At 44.0% G+C, this 13,634-nt stretch overlaps 4 protein-coding genes and 7 non-coding genes across 11 annotated transcripts; 6 read left to right on the top strand and 5 right to left on the bottom strand.

Moving 5' to 3' along the window:
- The first annotated feature begins 1,666 nt into the window (after positions 1-1,666).
- On the top strand, positions 1,667-1,738 carry TRNAQ-UUG (transfer RNA glutamine (anticodon UUG)). The gene has a single exon. It is a non-coding gene; the product is annotated as a tRNA-Gln (tRNA).
- Positions 1,739-2,451: 713 nt separating this feature from the next.
- TRNAG-GCC (transfer RNA glycine (anticodon GCC)) lies at positions 2,452-2,522 on the top strand. The gene has a single exon. It is a non-coding gene; the product is annotated as a tRNA-Gly (tRNA).
- Positions 2,523-2,713: 191 nt separating this feature from the next.
- TRNAF-GAA (transfer RNA phenylalanine (anticodon GAA)) lies at positions 2,714-2,786 on the top strand. The gene has a single exon. It is a non-coding gene; the product is annotated as a tRNA-Phe (tRNA).
- A 104-nt stretch (positions 2,787-2,890) lies between these two features.
- On the bottom strand, positions 2,891-4,633 carry LOC118094258 (histone H1.01-like). The gene has a single exon (XM_088655016.1). It carries the CDS (start codon positions 4,587-4,589, stop codon positions 3,999-4,001), a length of 591 nt encoding a protein of 196 aa, XP_088511142.1. The 5' UTR covers positions 4,590-4,633; the 3' UTR covers positions 2,891-3,998.
- Positions 3,365-3,446, top strand: TRNAS-GCU (transfer RNA serine (anticodon GCU)). The gene has a single exon. It is a non-coding gene; the product is annotated as a tRNA-Ser (tRNA).
- Positions 4,634-6,889: 2,256 nt separating the features above from the next.
- Positions 6,890-6,961, top strand: TRNAD-GUC (transfer RNA aspartic acid (anticodon GUC)). The gene has a single exon. It is a non-coding gene; the product is annotated as a tRNA-Asp (tRNA).
- Positions 6,962-7,249: 288 nt separating this feature from the next.
- TRNAL-AAG (transfer RNA leucine (anticodon AAG)) lies at positions 7,250-7,331 on the bottom strand. Its single transcript has one exon. It is a non-coding gene; the product is annotated as a tRNA-Leu (tRNA).
- A 493-nt stretch (positions 7,332-7,824) lies between these two features.
- On the top strand, positions 7,825-8,363 carry LOC118094261 (histone H3). Its single transcript, XM_035134464.3, has one exon. It carries the CDS (start codon positions 7,902-7,904, stop codon positions 8,310-8,312), a length of 411 nt encoding a protein of 136 aa, XP_034990355.1. The 5' UTR covers positions 7,825-7,901; the 3' UTR covers positions 8,313-8,363.
- Positions 8,364-9,804: 1,441 nt separating this feature from the next.
- Positions 9,805-10,473, bottom strand: LOC118094266 (histone H2B 7-like). Its single transcript, XM_060282279.2, has one exon. It carries the CDS (start codon positions 10,403-10,405, stop codon positions 10,025-10,027), a length of 381 nt encoding a protein of 126 aa, XP_060138262.1. The 5' UTR covers positions 10,406-10,473; the 3' UTR covers positions 9,805-10,024.
- A 1,276-nt stretch (positions 10,474-11,749) lies between these two features.
- TRNAA-UGC (transfer RNA alanine (anticodon UGC)) lies at positions 11,750-11,821 on the bottom strand. The gene has a single exon. It is a non-coding gene; the product is annotated as a tRNA-Ala (tRNA).
- A 306-nt stretch (positions 11,822-12,127) lies between these two features.
- LOC118094264 (histone H4) lies at positions 12,128-12,517 on the bottom strand. The gene has a single exon (XM_035134468.3). It carries the CDS (start codon positions 12,485-12,487, stop codon positions 12,176-12,178), a length of 312 nt encoding a protein of 103 aa, XP_034990359.1. The 5' UTR covers positions 12,488-12,517; the 3' UTR covers positions 12,128-12,175.
- Positions 12,518-13,634: the final 1,117 nt, after the last annotated feature.

Below are 13,634 nucleotides of genomic sequence, written 5' to 3'. Positions count from 1 at the left end.
ACACTGTCAATATATTTATATAACGCTCTTGGTGTTCTTGTTCTGTAATGCGTTCTCTTTGGGACTTATTTTTTCACAACAGAGACAGCAACCTTTTCTTGTCATTGCTGGATTCTATCAGAGGGCTTTGGGGTGGGGGGCATCAGTAAAATGTTACCATCTGAGACTGGTGTATTATTCACCCTGCTTGGGGTTGTTTGGACTCCATCCTGAGAGCCTAGATTTCCCATTTTACTTCTTCTGTACCCCTCACTACCGAATGCTAGATTGCCTCAGTTACAGGTTGTCAGAGGCCTTGAGTCAGGTTGTAAATTTCCTGGCAAAACTAGAACCATGTCTATTTTATTCCTTATAAATACTTACCTATGTAGCTGCTATCTTCACCATGTCAGAAAGAAAAGAATGTCCTGCCCAGAAATTGATTGCACCCTGTTGCTATGTCCCCCAAAGGGAAGCTTTCTAGGTGTCTGTAGTAGCAGTGGGTGTTTGACCCAAACAAGAAGGATACCATAACCTTTGCTTGCAGGGCAGTCTCGAGCAGGTCGTGCGCCCTGGTGCTGAGGGGCGGAGATCACTCCGGCGCCCCCACCCTACCAGCCTGGCACACCGCAGCCGGTCCTGTTTGCTTGGCTGCAAACTTTCCAGAAGCAGCTGGCAAGCTGCAGTTTGACTACTGGACAGGAGAAGAGTAATTGGTCTATTGGTCTATTGGCCAGGGAAGTCTATGCAAGTGTGTTTGGGGGAAGACTGCAAACTAGGAGAATGATTTCTCTGTCCCATTCAGGTCCCCGTTCCTCCCCCCCCTCAAGTAGTTTGAATATTTTGTTTAAGTTTAAAGCATACAGGTTTCCAGAGCAGACCTTTTCCCAGAGCTGCTCGCACTTGGATAAAGCACAGGACAGGTACAAAAGAAACCACATCAAAATGCAACACCATGTTTCAAAGTGAATTGAGAATTAGTTTCGAAGTGTCATCAAATTCAAATGGCGCATAGAATCAACGCCTCCTTTTGCCAACCTCCCACACTGCAAATATCCTACTTGTTTTGAACCCACTTTCAAAGTGCTGCAACAACTCCATGAGCATAGCCAGGATTTTTTGGGGTGGGGGCAGGCATTTTGTTAGGGGGGCAAGCCTAACAGTTTGCTATGTATTTTTATTGATTGTGGGGCAGCTGCCCCCTTCCCTGCCCCCCCTGGCTATGCCCATGACCAACTCCCTAGACTAAAATTCCTATTGTAGCTAAACCATAGTACAGTATATTTTTAGATTGCAAGTCTCTGTGGTCTGGGTCCTGCCAAACCTGTTTTTTGTGTCCATATACTATACACAGATGGCAACATAGGAATGGGTGCCGATGAGAGGCCAACCAGAAAAATCAGGAATATATTTTTTGCTGTTCCTTGATACTAGTCCTTGTTGCCTGTCTGCTTCACACTTCCAGTGAAATGGGAACACTCCTAGTGCAACAGTTTCCAGTATTTCTTAAAATAATAATAAAAAAGACAAGTGCTTCAAGACTCAAATAGTATCTGATTAAACCCTTCGATATTCCTCCATAATGTAAACATAGGAAGAAGGGGGTGGTATATTTGGCACATGTTATTATCTTAGTATGCTATTAAATTGGAACAAAGTCACAGGACAGGAGTCAGCTGGTATGCTTGGTTCCATGGTGTAATGGTTAGCACTCTGGACTTTGAATCCAGCGATCCGAGTTCAAATCTCGGTGGAACCTCATTTTGCTTGTGAATGGGGGTTCTCCCATTCCCCTAACCTAACCCCCGTCGATTTTCAAAATGCACGTTAGCCACAAACCCTGGAGAGAATTTAGAGGGTTGCGTCTCCAGTTGGTCGCAGCCTGTCTCTTTCAGTCTCAAGAGGAAAAGTAATTTAAAAGCAGAAGGTGTGTGTATGTATTTCTAGTGGAGTTTAAAGAAATTTTAAATATATTAGTGGTGTTGTCTCCAAAGTAGGGAAAGCAGAAACGAAAACTTCCGTCTGAGTTCCTTAAACTTAAGCAGTAAAAGCTTTAGAGGGAGGGGGGGGATAAAGGGGGCGGCGTAATCAGCTGAAAGGCGTTATGCAATCTTAAAGAAACCAGCACATTTAAACCTGTGCAGAGTGCCTTCCAGACGGGCGGGGTGATTTCCCTCCCTCTCGTGTGCCTTAAGATAGGAGATCGCAGGTCACTCAACACAGCGCAGACTGAAGAAAAAGTTGTAAGAATATGGAGTCTTAGATTGAAGGAGGCATCGCCCAAGTGGCGGAGAACAGGCTGCCTTTTGATTGCTGGGGCCCGAGATTCATTTTTGGAAAGCAGGACGGCCAAGCTGCAAACTGAAACCATGCCAACAAACACGTCCAAAGTTTTCCAAAGTTTATGAAAATGCCGCTCACACATTGTAAAGCGTCTACATATACAGTGACGGGGAAGCTTGACGAGCGGATGCATTGGTGGTTCAGTGGTAGAATTCTCGCCTGCCACGCGGGAGGCCCGGGTTCGATTCCCGGCCAATGCAACATACATTTTAATCTACTTTTTAAGATTTCTGTATATGTTTCTTCAGTTAATTATATTATCGCACAATAGCATTTCCTCTATTTTCAGGAATATCAAAAGGCAAACTTTTATAGCCTTTTGAGTAAAGCAGCATTATTCTGTTAAGAACTGCTGAGATTGCACATTACATCAAAGCAGCTATTATCACTGGCCGAAATAGCTCAGTTGGGAGAGCGTTAGACTGAAGATCTAAAGGTCCCTGGTTCGATCCCGGGTTTCGGCATCAGTAGTTTACGTTTTCGTTCTACGGCCTTTAATAAAGTCAGCAGTGCGAATTGCTGACCTTGACGATAAGTTTCTCCGCTGTGAACATTCAAACAGGCTTCGTTTTGTGTTGACACTTTATTTAGCTATGCCACTTCAAGAAAAGACAAGAGGACATGAAGTTAAAAAGAAACGAAGTGCTGCCATTCCATTACAAGTTGTATTTAAGTTATTTACTGAACACTTGCTGAAAGAAGTCGGAAGACCACTTTTCATTTGCAAATAAAGAGAAAAGAAAGGGGGTGGGGGACAAGATGAGAAAAGGAAGAGACCAACATTTTAAAAGAAATAGCAATTCGTTGCACGTCTGAATACACATTTTTAAACAAGCATCTGTAAACTAGCACTGCGAAAGAGAGCTAAGTATCAGGAGCAAATGAACTAGTGAGACAGTGGATATGAAGTCTTCAAAGTCACCCCCTTTGTTTTCACCTTAAACCTATTGAAAATAATATAGGTATAGGTAAAGCCGAGAGGTGAATGCGAGAACAGGTGAACCTGGCCAGGAGAATAGCCGGATTTATAAGCAACAGCCGCGACGAGGTGGCCGAGTGGTTAAGGCGATGGACTGCTAATCCATTGTGCTCTGCACGCGTGGGTTCGAATCCCATCCTCGTCGGTGCAGGTTGACAGTTACGGGTTTTTTTTTAAAAAAAAGTACCGCACACAGCTGAAGTAGCAAACCAGCGGTGTCAACCGATCATGAATCAGAACTATTGCAAACATGACCAAAGCACTGTAATTTTTCTAAATGCGCTGATACCGCGCCCCGCACCTGGCGTTCTCCCCCTAAATTATACCGTATTCTTCCATCAAATGGCAATCAACATATGCAGGAGACGACACTATGGTAAGAAAAAATAAACCGCATCCCCTTTGTTGTGATCGCAAATGTAAAAAATGGAACAAATGTAACTGGCGGTGGGATACGAACCCACTCTGCTTTACTGCCTTTCAGGCTGGAGTCTTAATCCAGCGTTTTAAACCGCTCGGTCACTGTCAAAATTAATTTAATGTATCTCATTTAGGAATACGCAACCATAAAACTAACCAATTTCGAGAACTTGGGAGAAAAGCCGATCAGGCCAGTGAATTCAGTCTTTCGCAGAAATTGTGGGTGGCTCTTAAAAGAGCCGTTTGTTAAATGGCCTCCCGCAGCAGAAATGTTAATTCACTTTTTCTTAGGGGCCAGTTTGGGTTTGGATGCCTTCGGCTTGGCTTTAGCCTTCGGCTTCAGAGCTTTGGCAGGGCTCTTCGTTGTCTTCTTGGGCTTTGTGACTTTGGACTTCTTGGGGCTCTTGGCTGCCTTCTTGGCCGCCGTTTTCTTGGTCACTTTCTTGACGCTTTTCTTGGCCCCAGCGGCTCCTACAGCCTTCTTCACCTTGGCCGCGGAAGGCTTCTTGCTCTTCGCCGCTGCCGCCGGCTTCTTGGGCGCCTTGTCCTTGTTGTCCGCCTGCTTCTTGTTCAGCTTGAAGGAGCCCGAGGCACCAGTGCCCTTGGTCTGCAGCAGGATCCCTCGGGCCACCAGGCTCTTCAGGCCCAATTTGATGCGGCTGTTGTTCTTCTCCACGTCGTAGCCGGCGGCCGCCAGCGACTTCTTCAGCGCGGCCAGGGATATGCCGCCGCGCTCCTTGGACGCCGTCACCGCCTTGGTCAACAGTTCCGTTACGCTGGGGCCTGAAGCTTTACGGGACTTCGGGGCCACCTTCTTCGCGGTACCTTTGGGGGCCGCAACAGCGGCGACAGGAGCAACTTCAGCCATAATCGCACGGAACCTGCTTCTTCCTCCACTCCGAAATCTGAGCGCGAGCAGCGGCTCGGAGCCCGCTATTTATAGGGGACAAGCCGCTCTCTGATTGGTGCGTTCCGGGGACGGCGCGTGCACGCCATTACCTGGCTGGGGGCCTTTGCCGCTTTGTGCTTCTTTATCCGCTTATAATGTCAATTAATCGAAATTAGCAGCACGGATAATTTCGGATCCGGGAGGGATCGATGGAGAGGATATGTGCGATTTTAAGGATCTGGTTTTCACGTTCGGGGGGTGCAAGGCAAGCCTGGAAAACAGAGGGGAGTTCAGCCCCTGGCTAGTTCTTAAGCCTTCAAATATGTAAACATTTGCTTTTAAGTCAAAATAGCAAATGTTCCTTTGGACGGACACTTGTGGAAAGTATTTAATAGGATACTTTGGAGGGTTTCCTTTTCAGTAACCAAGAAAGGAACGTGTTTCGGCGGATAATTTCAAGACAATTGCTTATTTAATTGAGCCAAGTAGCACACCCGGCATCTTAAGGCGCTTGTCTTCTATGAGGTGCTGTTTTCTGGAGTTCAGTGAAAAGAAAGTGGTCTTGTATAGCAGTTTTTGAACCAAGCTTCCAAGATATTCCACCGGAATTTATTGAGCGTCTGAACCACTGCTGCACAGAAACTGATCGGCTTCTGCCTGAAATAAGTGTTAAGAAGGTTTGTCCGCAGGGTCGCCTGAGGACAGATATATCACCGATATAAAGGGAGTCTACAACAACAACAACAACAACAACAACAACAACAACAACGGATGCAGACTTTGTGCCTTAGGAAACTAACAGTTTCTCCCACTACACTCCAAACTGAAGTTTACAAATAATAGACACTTGTGCCTGGGCGCCTTTGGTAATCTCAAGTCAGTATTTGGTTATCGCAAGTTACTCACTGTCAGTAAGGAGTCATCTAACTATATTGTAACATCCTGAGATTTTTATCCTATTTTATCGCCGGCTGTGGTGGCAATGTAGTTTCTGGGATCCATTGGAATGTACCCATCAGCCCATTGGCATACAGTGGCACAATATTTTTCCTCCATCAATACCCAGAGTACAATAAAAAAAATTCCTTCAGTAGCACCTTAAAGACCAACTAAGTTTTTATTTTGGTATGAGCTTTCGTGTGCATGCACACTTCTTCAGATACACTTGAAACAGAAGTCAGTCCCTTATGTATATACAGAGGGTGGTGGGTGTGGGTGGGAATGGGTGATGGGCTGATGGGAGTGGTAAACCTGTAGATGGCTGTTAACGACTGCTGATGACTGCAATTGGTCCTGCGGGGGAAAAGCAAGGGCTGAGGCACTAAAGAAAGCTTGATCATGCATAATGAGATAAGAATCCAATCTCATTGTTTATCCCAGGTGGCTCCGCTGATGTCTGTCTCACAGGATGCTGGAGTTGCACTTGCCTAAATCACCTTCTCCTGCTGCCCCTCCCTCCAGTTTTGTACCTCTGCTAAACTGGGCCTACTTTGATGCTGGATGGCCCCTTAGCAACTCCTCCACCTCCTCCCACTGCTTCCCAAACTTTGCACATAGGCACACAGGATGCCAGTGCATAGCTGCCAAGTTATCCCTTTTTTACAGGGATTTTCCCTCATGCTGAATAGGCTTCCTCGCGAGAAAAGGGAAAACTTGGCAGCTATGTGCCAGTGCTGTATTTCAAACAAAGACATTGGATTCTTATCTCATTAAGCATGATCAAGCTTTCTTTAGCGCCTCAGCCCTTGCTTTTCCCCCGCAGGACCAATAGCAGTCATCAGCAGTCGTTAACAGCCATCTACAGGTTTACCACTCCCATCAGCCCATCACCCATTCCCACCCACACCCACCACCCTCTGTATATACATAAGGGACTGACTTCTGTTTCAAGTGTATCTGAAGAAGTGTGCATGCACACGAAAGCTCATACCAAAATAAAAACTTAGTTGGTCTTTAAGGTGCTACTGAAGGAATTTTTTTATTTTGCTTCGACTCAGACCAACACGACTACCTACCTGTAACGGAGTGCAATAGAAACTCTTATGAAAACGAATCACTTCAAAAGATCAAGGAAAGGTCAGAAATCACTTTCTAAACTGTTTTACAGTGCAAGCCTATGCGTGTTTATCCGAAAGGAAGCCCCAGGTAAATGTGAGAAAAAAATGCATTAAAAAAAGGACTGCAGCAACCACACTTGCTTTTGGGGAGGGCTCAGCCCTTAGGCAGACCCGAATACTATTAGGATAACATCAAATCAGGAAAACCGCAGATCAGCTAAGTCCTCGTTAGTATAGTGGTGAGTATCCCCGCCTGTCACGCGGGAGACCGGGGTTCGATTCCCCGACGGGGAGAAGTGCTCATTTTGCGGGGGAGGCGCGGAAATGGTGATCGCAGAAACAAAATTGTACATGCATTATTACTATTTATTGTTCTATATTATTAACACCCATTAACAGTTTAAAGTGTTACGATTTAGAATGCTATACTCCACTAATCAGCACTGAACACAATATTTATATGATAATACGATAAAAACTCAGCCGTATGACATCGCTTGCGGGTTCCAGAACTCAGACAGTAGCAGAAAAAAACAATATTTCATGTGGTCAGCATTCAGTTAATAACAGGAAAATAGATATTGGCAGCGGTGGGATTCGAACCCACGCCCCCGAAGAGACTGGAGCCTTAATCCAGCGCCTTAGACCGCTCGGCCACGCTACCTTATGAAAGGAATTCTTTTTCTCTCTCATTTTAGTTTGCAAGACTAAATTTTATTTTGTTCTTTTGTGCTCTATCTACTCGTTTAATCAGTTGCAAGCATGTAAACCGGCACTTTCTGCAATTCTCTCTAGAATTCCAGAAGAATTTAAGTCTCACGCTGTACTACCATTTGCTCCGTTCTGATTGGTCAGTGGCTAACTTCCAATTTTGTCCAATCGTGTCGCCACGCGGAATATTTAAATAAAAGTATTCAGTCTTCCCTCGCTACCGGTCATCCCAAAGGAATTGAAACTCAGATTGAGGGAGCACAGCCCAGAACTGTAGGTTCTTCATGAAATTAAGTCCACATATGTTGCGTTCTCGCGACGTTGCGGCTTCAAATCACGTCCAATCCCTGCAAAGCGCGGGAGATTCAAACCTGGCAAGTGATTGGTCAATGCTGTTAGCCAATCCAAGCAGAGGAAGTAGAGTATAAATAGCCAGCCAGAGACAGCGTTCGGCAAATCGCTGGTATCAGTCGCGAGAGAAAGTGTTTCTTTTCTTTTCTTTTTTCCGCCTTGAAACTTTCTAATGGCTCGTACCAAGCAGACCGCTCGCAAGTCCACCGGCGGGAAGGCGCCTCGGAAGCAGCTGGCGACCAAAGCTGCCCGAAAGAGCGCCCCGGCTACCGGGGGCGTGAAGAAGCCTCACCGCTACCGCCCTGGGACTGTCGCCCTCCGGGAGATCCGTCGTTACCAAAAGTCCACCGAGCTGCTGATTCGCAAGCTGCCCTTCCAGCGTCTGGTGCGGGAGATCGCGCAGGATTTCAAGACTGACCTGCGGTTCCAGAGCTCGGCGGTGATGGCCCTGCAGGAGGCCAGCGAGGCTTACCTGGTGGGCCTTTTCGAAGATACCAACCTGTGCGCCATCCACGCCAAGCGGGTCACCATCATGCCCAAAGACATCCAGCTGGCTCGCCGCATCCGCGGAGAAAGGGCTTAAATTGTCAGGACCTCTCCCTCAAAGAACAAAAGGCTCTTTTAAGAGCCACTACATATACTCAAAATTGCTGGAAATTGCTTTTGTCTCCTTGCTTTCTGTGTTCCCTTTGGTAGGGCAAAATGCCCATGGTGCCCTAGCAAAAATTTCCTGCATACAACTAACGCAGGTACAAATAGTAAGCGCTCAGGTTGGGGTGGTGGTAGATCGCCATTACAGGATGTATATGTCCTTCATTATGGTGTAGAAAAGCAAATATTTTTGGCCACTTCGCTAAGGCTTTAGCAGTTTTCAACCTGAGACACTGCTTCAAATAAGTAATGATACTTTTTGGAGTGTCCAGCCAGCTAAATTATGCCTAGAGCAGACCCATACTTGATCTTAATATACTTTTAGTGCGCCTATGCATAGGACCAACAGGGTAGAAAACTTGATTACATGCTATGGGAAATTTTACAGCTCTTCCCGTAAATGAACAGTGCCTCCTTATACCGAATTGCTTCCCCTAACCTAGAACTTTGCACTTGTATGAAAAGGGTCCTACACATTGCCACTAAAATATAAATATTGCAGCTGATCTAACCTGCAATTTTAACATCCAGCTTTGCTGTTTCATGCTTGAGTTGCCTGGTAAATAGTTCACAATTATGGATTTTGACAGCATACAGAAAGGTATTTAATAGCAAATTGAAGCATATATGGTGGTTATCCAATGAACCAACCTTAAGCATGCTTGGGTTAATTTTACAACACTGGAATCTGCTGCAGGCCTCTAGCCCAGTGGTGGCAAATCTATGGCACACGTGCCAGAGGACACTCAGAGGCCTCTCTGGGCTCGTGCGCTGTTCAAGCAAGGTGCTGAGCAGGCGTTGACCTGATGCACCAGGGCCAGTCTATTTCCTACTCAGGAGTAAGCCGCCTTGAGCTCAGCAGGGCTTAATTCCCATGTCAAAAAACACCGAAAGACAGCAACCTAAGAAGGGACTGCTGGGTTTACATGTTCGCTGGGCTGGAAGCTGACAGAGAAATTCATTCCGTGGAGGCTGCGATCAAATGGCAGCCAAAGAAACAGTAAAATATAATAATTCCTCACCCATCTGGCTGGGTTTTTTTAAATTAATGTTTATTTGTATGCGTGCTCGCAGACAATCATTATTATCTCATTAAAAATTGGGAGAGGGTGGCTCTTAGTACAGCACCCCAGTGTTCATAATTGTGGAGCCTTCTGGAAAAAACGTATTTTTGAGTTTAATGGCTCATAACACCATTTTGTTTCGGAGCAATACCAGTGCTTTTTTTCTGTAGTGACGCAGGGGAACACATACCCCTAAACATTTTGTGTATTTATTTTTCCCAATTTGAACTATTTATTTTTCTCCGGTGGCGATTTTCCTTGAGTACCCTAAACATAAAATTATATGGAAAGATAATTTAACGAAGAATGCAATGCAATAACTTTTATGAAGGTTTATTTATTACAACAGCAGTTATAAACAAGAAACGTGAAACACATATATACAGGTTAAATTAGTGTTAGCAGCTTGCGATAAGTAGGTTTTGAATTGCAGTTTGGGCACTCGGTCTCTAAAAGGTTCGCCATCACTGATCTAGCAGATATTTTTTTTAAGTGAAAAGCAAGTACAGCTCTTTTAAAGAAAAAGTGGAGGGCTCTTAAAAGAGCCTTTTGGTTTTAGTGGAGTGGTTGTTTTCCAAGTTTACTTGGAGCTGGTGTATTTGGTGACAGCCTTGGTGCCCTCCGACACAGCATGCTTGGCCAACTCTCCAGGCAGCAGCAGGCGCACAGCAGTCTGGATCTCCCGGGAAGTGATAGTGGATCGCTTGTTGTAATGGGCCAGGCGGGAAGACTCCGCAGCGATGCGCTCGAAGATATCGCTGACGAAGGAATTCATAATGCTCATGGCCTTGGAGGAGATCCCTGTGTCCGGGTGGACCTGCTTGAGGACCTTGTAGACATAGATGGAGTAGCTCTCCTTCCTGCTCTTCTTGCGCTTCTTGTCGCCCTTCTTCTGGGTCTTGGTGATGGCCTTCTTTGACCCTTTCTTAGGCACGGGAACGGACTTCGCAGGATCAGGCATTTTCAAACTCAGCTGCTACTTCTTTAGCGCAGAGGAAAAACAAACGCCTTTTATGCCAGCTTTATGCAAATGAAGGGCTTCAAGCACTTATTTTCTGATTGGCTGCTCAGGAGACTGTTTCAAATACTGCCTGTCTATAGGCAGAAAATACGTGTTACCTATTGGTTCAAGAACTAAGCTCCCTAGAGGTTGTATTACCTGTTTCTCATATTTTAAGACATACCCATAAAATAAGCCATAGCAGGATTTGTAAAGCATTCAAGGAATATAAACCATACCCCGAAAATAAGACATAGTGATAGGCGCAGCAGCAATGCCGGCCACGGCAGGAGGAGGAGGAAAAAAATAAGACATCCCTTGAAAATAAACCATAGTGTGTTTTTTTGAGGAAAAAATAAATAAGACGTGTCTTATAATATGAGAAACACGGTACAAGCTCAATAGTGTATTGAAAATCTTGCATTGTTATCCAATCAAAACAGCGATTCTAAGCCACAGGCCAAATTGAGCCAAACGTTTCAGCGAAATCCTCTTAAAAAGATAATACAATCATCATTAAACAAAATAAAAAAATTCCTTCTCGTTTCGACTACGTCAGACCAACACGGCTACCTACCTGTAACTGTTTCCATTAAAAATCACACAAACCCCAAATTTCCTTTTGAGAAACGGAATACAGTACCGTAAACTCTCAATAAAATTGCTGAGCACTCGCATGCTTGCTAACCTCTTAGCAGAATTATTTTTTTAAAGAAAGCCCTGTTGCGTTGTCTTACTCTTTAGCATTCAAAACGCGGACTTGCAAGTTCCAGTAGGAAACCGTTTGATTACTGCTGCGCTATTATTTTAATTCCCCCCGTAGTTTCTCTCCCAACCCCCAAGCCAGCGACAATCTGCTCCCCACTCCTTCTCTTCCTTGTTTCTCAAGGTTCAGGGACAAAAGTGCCGCCCAATTTTTCAAGCAAGGCTGCGCTTCTAAAAAAAAAATTCCACCTCCCCTCTTGATATGAAACTTTCCTAAAACAGATTGCAACTTGTTCTCATGATAACCTATTCCCTTAAATCTTCCCCCGCCATTGAGAAACGGATTAAACAGCTTGGGACAATCACGTGCATTGTGTAGTTTTGGCAATTGCCCTATGAGGAAAACGGATTCATTATGCCCCTTTTTCACAAAGTACCGAAGGCATTAAGAAAATCTTCAGGTGTCGGGAGTGGGTATCTTTTGTAGGATATCTAATCAGGAAATCAATAAAATTCCTTCAGTAGCACCTTAAAGACCAACTAGAAATCAATCTTATTTTTAAAAATTAAAATGTAAAATTTCGTGTGTAAAACGTTCAATGGAGATGCCGGGGATCGAACCCGGGGCCTCATACATGCAAAGCATGCGCTCTACCACTGAGCTACATCCCCGCCCGCCATGAAGGCTCTAGAAATATCTATTGAAAAGGCTTATTTATTGTGCAACAGAAGAAAACCAAGTACGGTATCTAAAACGCCCAGTATAGTTCAAGGCTATATGTGCTTGTAACTTTGGAAAAAAAAAACCCGAACAGGAACCAAAAGCTTTTCACTGGACTTTCCTTTCAAGCCTTCCGTCAGCTCTACTATGAATCAAGCAAAGCTCTCGAGAATTCCCAATTCTCTAGTACAAATGCTGAAAGCCTTTTTTAAAAATAGAACCATTCTAGCGCATTTAGCAGCTCTTTTACGGGCAAGTGGTGGCCCTTAAAAGGGCCGTTTGTGCTGAGAATACGAATCAGGAATTTAGCCGCCAAATCCATACAAAGTACGACCTTGGCGCTTCAAGGCATACACCACATCCATAGCAGTTACGGTCTTCCTTTTCGCGTGCTCCGTGTAAGTTACGGCATCACGGATCACGTTCTCCAGAAACACCTTTAGCACACCGCGAGTCTCCTCGTAGATCAGCCCAGAAATACGCTTCACTCCTCCGCGGCGAGCCAGCCGCCGAATAGCAGGCTTAGTGATCCCCTGGATGTTATCACGAAGGACCTTCCTATGCCTTTTGGCACCCCCTTTGCCCAAGCCCTTGCCACCTTTACCACGGCCAGACATTTTGCAAAATGACTAACAGCAACAAGCTAACAAGAAACCAATGACGCCTAAGCCTCTGCAATTCTCCTTTTATATCATCTTATCCGACCAGAGGGAAAACTTCAACGCTTGCCCCACCCATGCCTCTCAACCAGTAAAAATACGCCGCGGGTCTTCATAGAATTCAACCTGCCTAATGACGTTTTTCTAGTGAAGAGAAACTGTCCTGTCAGCGTAGATGAATTGCAACTTCGGCGCTATTGATAACACCTATCTTAGATTCTTGGAAATTGAATTGCTGGAGATTTGTATTTATTTTGACAAATAAATGGCTGGAAAAAGCACCGCACGAGAAAGAATTTCCACTTCACTTAGATCTATCCGGCAATTTTAACTGTGAACTAAGGGAATGGAGAAGAGACCAGAGTTAATTTAGCTTTAGCGCCTGTAGGTAAAAACTGGATATTATATTATTAAGTTTCTGTACTGCTGTACCTTTCATCAGGATTACAGGGCGGTTTACAATACAAAAATACATAGCAAAAATAACAACCCCTCAGACACAGTTTAAAAGGCCACAACACAGATTGCTTAATTAGCCAAAGGTTTAGATTCTAAAACTGATAAGTGTTCTAGAACTAATTTTTAAAAACTCTATCTGTAAAGTCTACAAGTTGAAGCAGAACCTTGGTTTTTTAAAAAAATAAAATAAACTTTATTAGAATTCAAATTAAAATATATTCACAAACACACTAAAGAAACAATAATATAGAAATAATAACATACAAAATCATATATAAATAATAATAATATAACAAAAAATGATACCATACAACTTCAAATGTACATAATAATCATAATATAATATTAATAATCATAATAATCATAATCATAAAGAAAGCACAAACAAAACAAAAATAATACATCCAGACCTTCATACATACCCAAAATCAAAATAATCAAAATACATTTCAGCTATATTCCTTTTTACCATACACCTTTGTTTATCTATTCCCCTATATCTCCTCCTCCCATATTAGACTTCCACTTATCTCCCTCTCAGGTTCTTTAGTTGCAATACTCTGGTACTACTTCCCCTCAATCCTATTTAAATATATCCTATAATTCTCAACTATTATCTAAACTCAACATAGCTGCCAAGTTTTCC

This window comes from Zootoca vivipara, chromosome 12 (assembly GCF_965207765.1).
Source record: "Zootoca vivipara chromosome 12, rZooViv2.hap1.1, whole genome shotgun sequence".
Classification (NCBI taxonomy): domain Eukaryota; kingdom Metazoa; phylum Chordata; class Lepidosauria; order Squamata; family Lacertidae; genus Zootoca; species Zootoca vivipara.
Note: the sequence above shows the minus strand (reverse complement) of the source record. Positions and strands in the feature narration are given on the sequence as shown.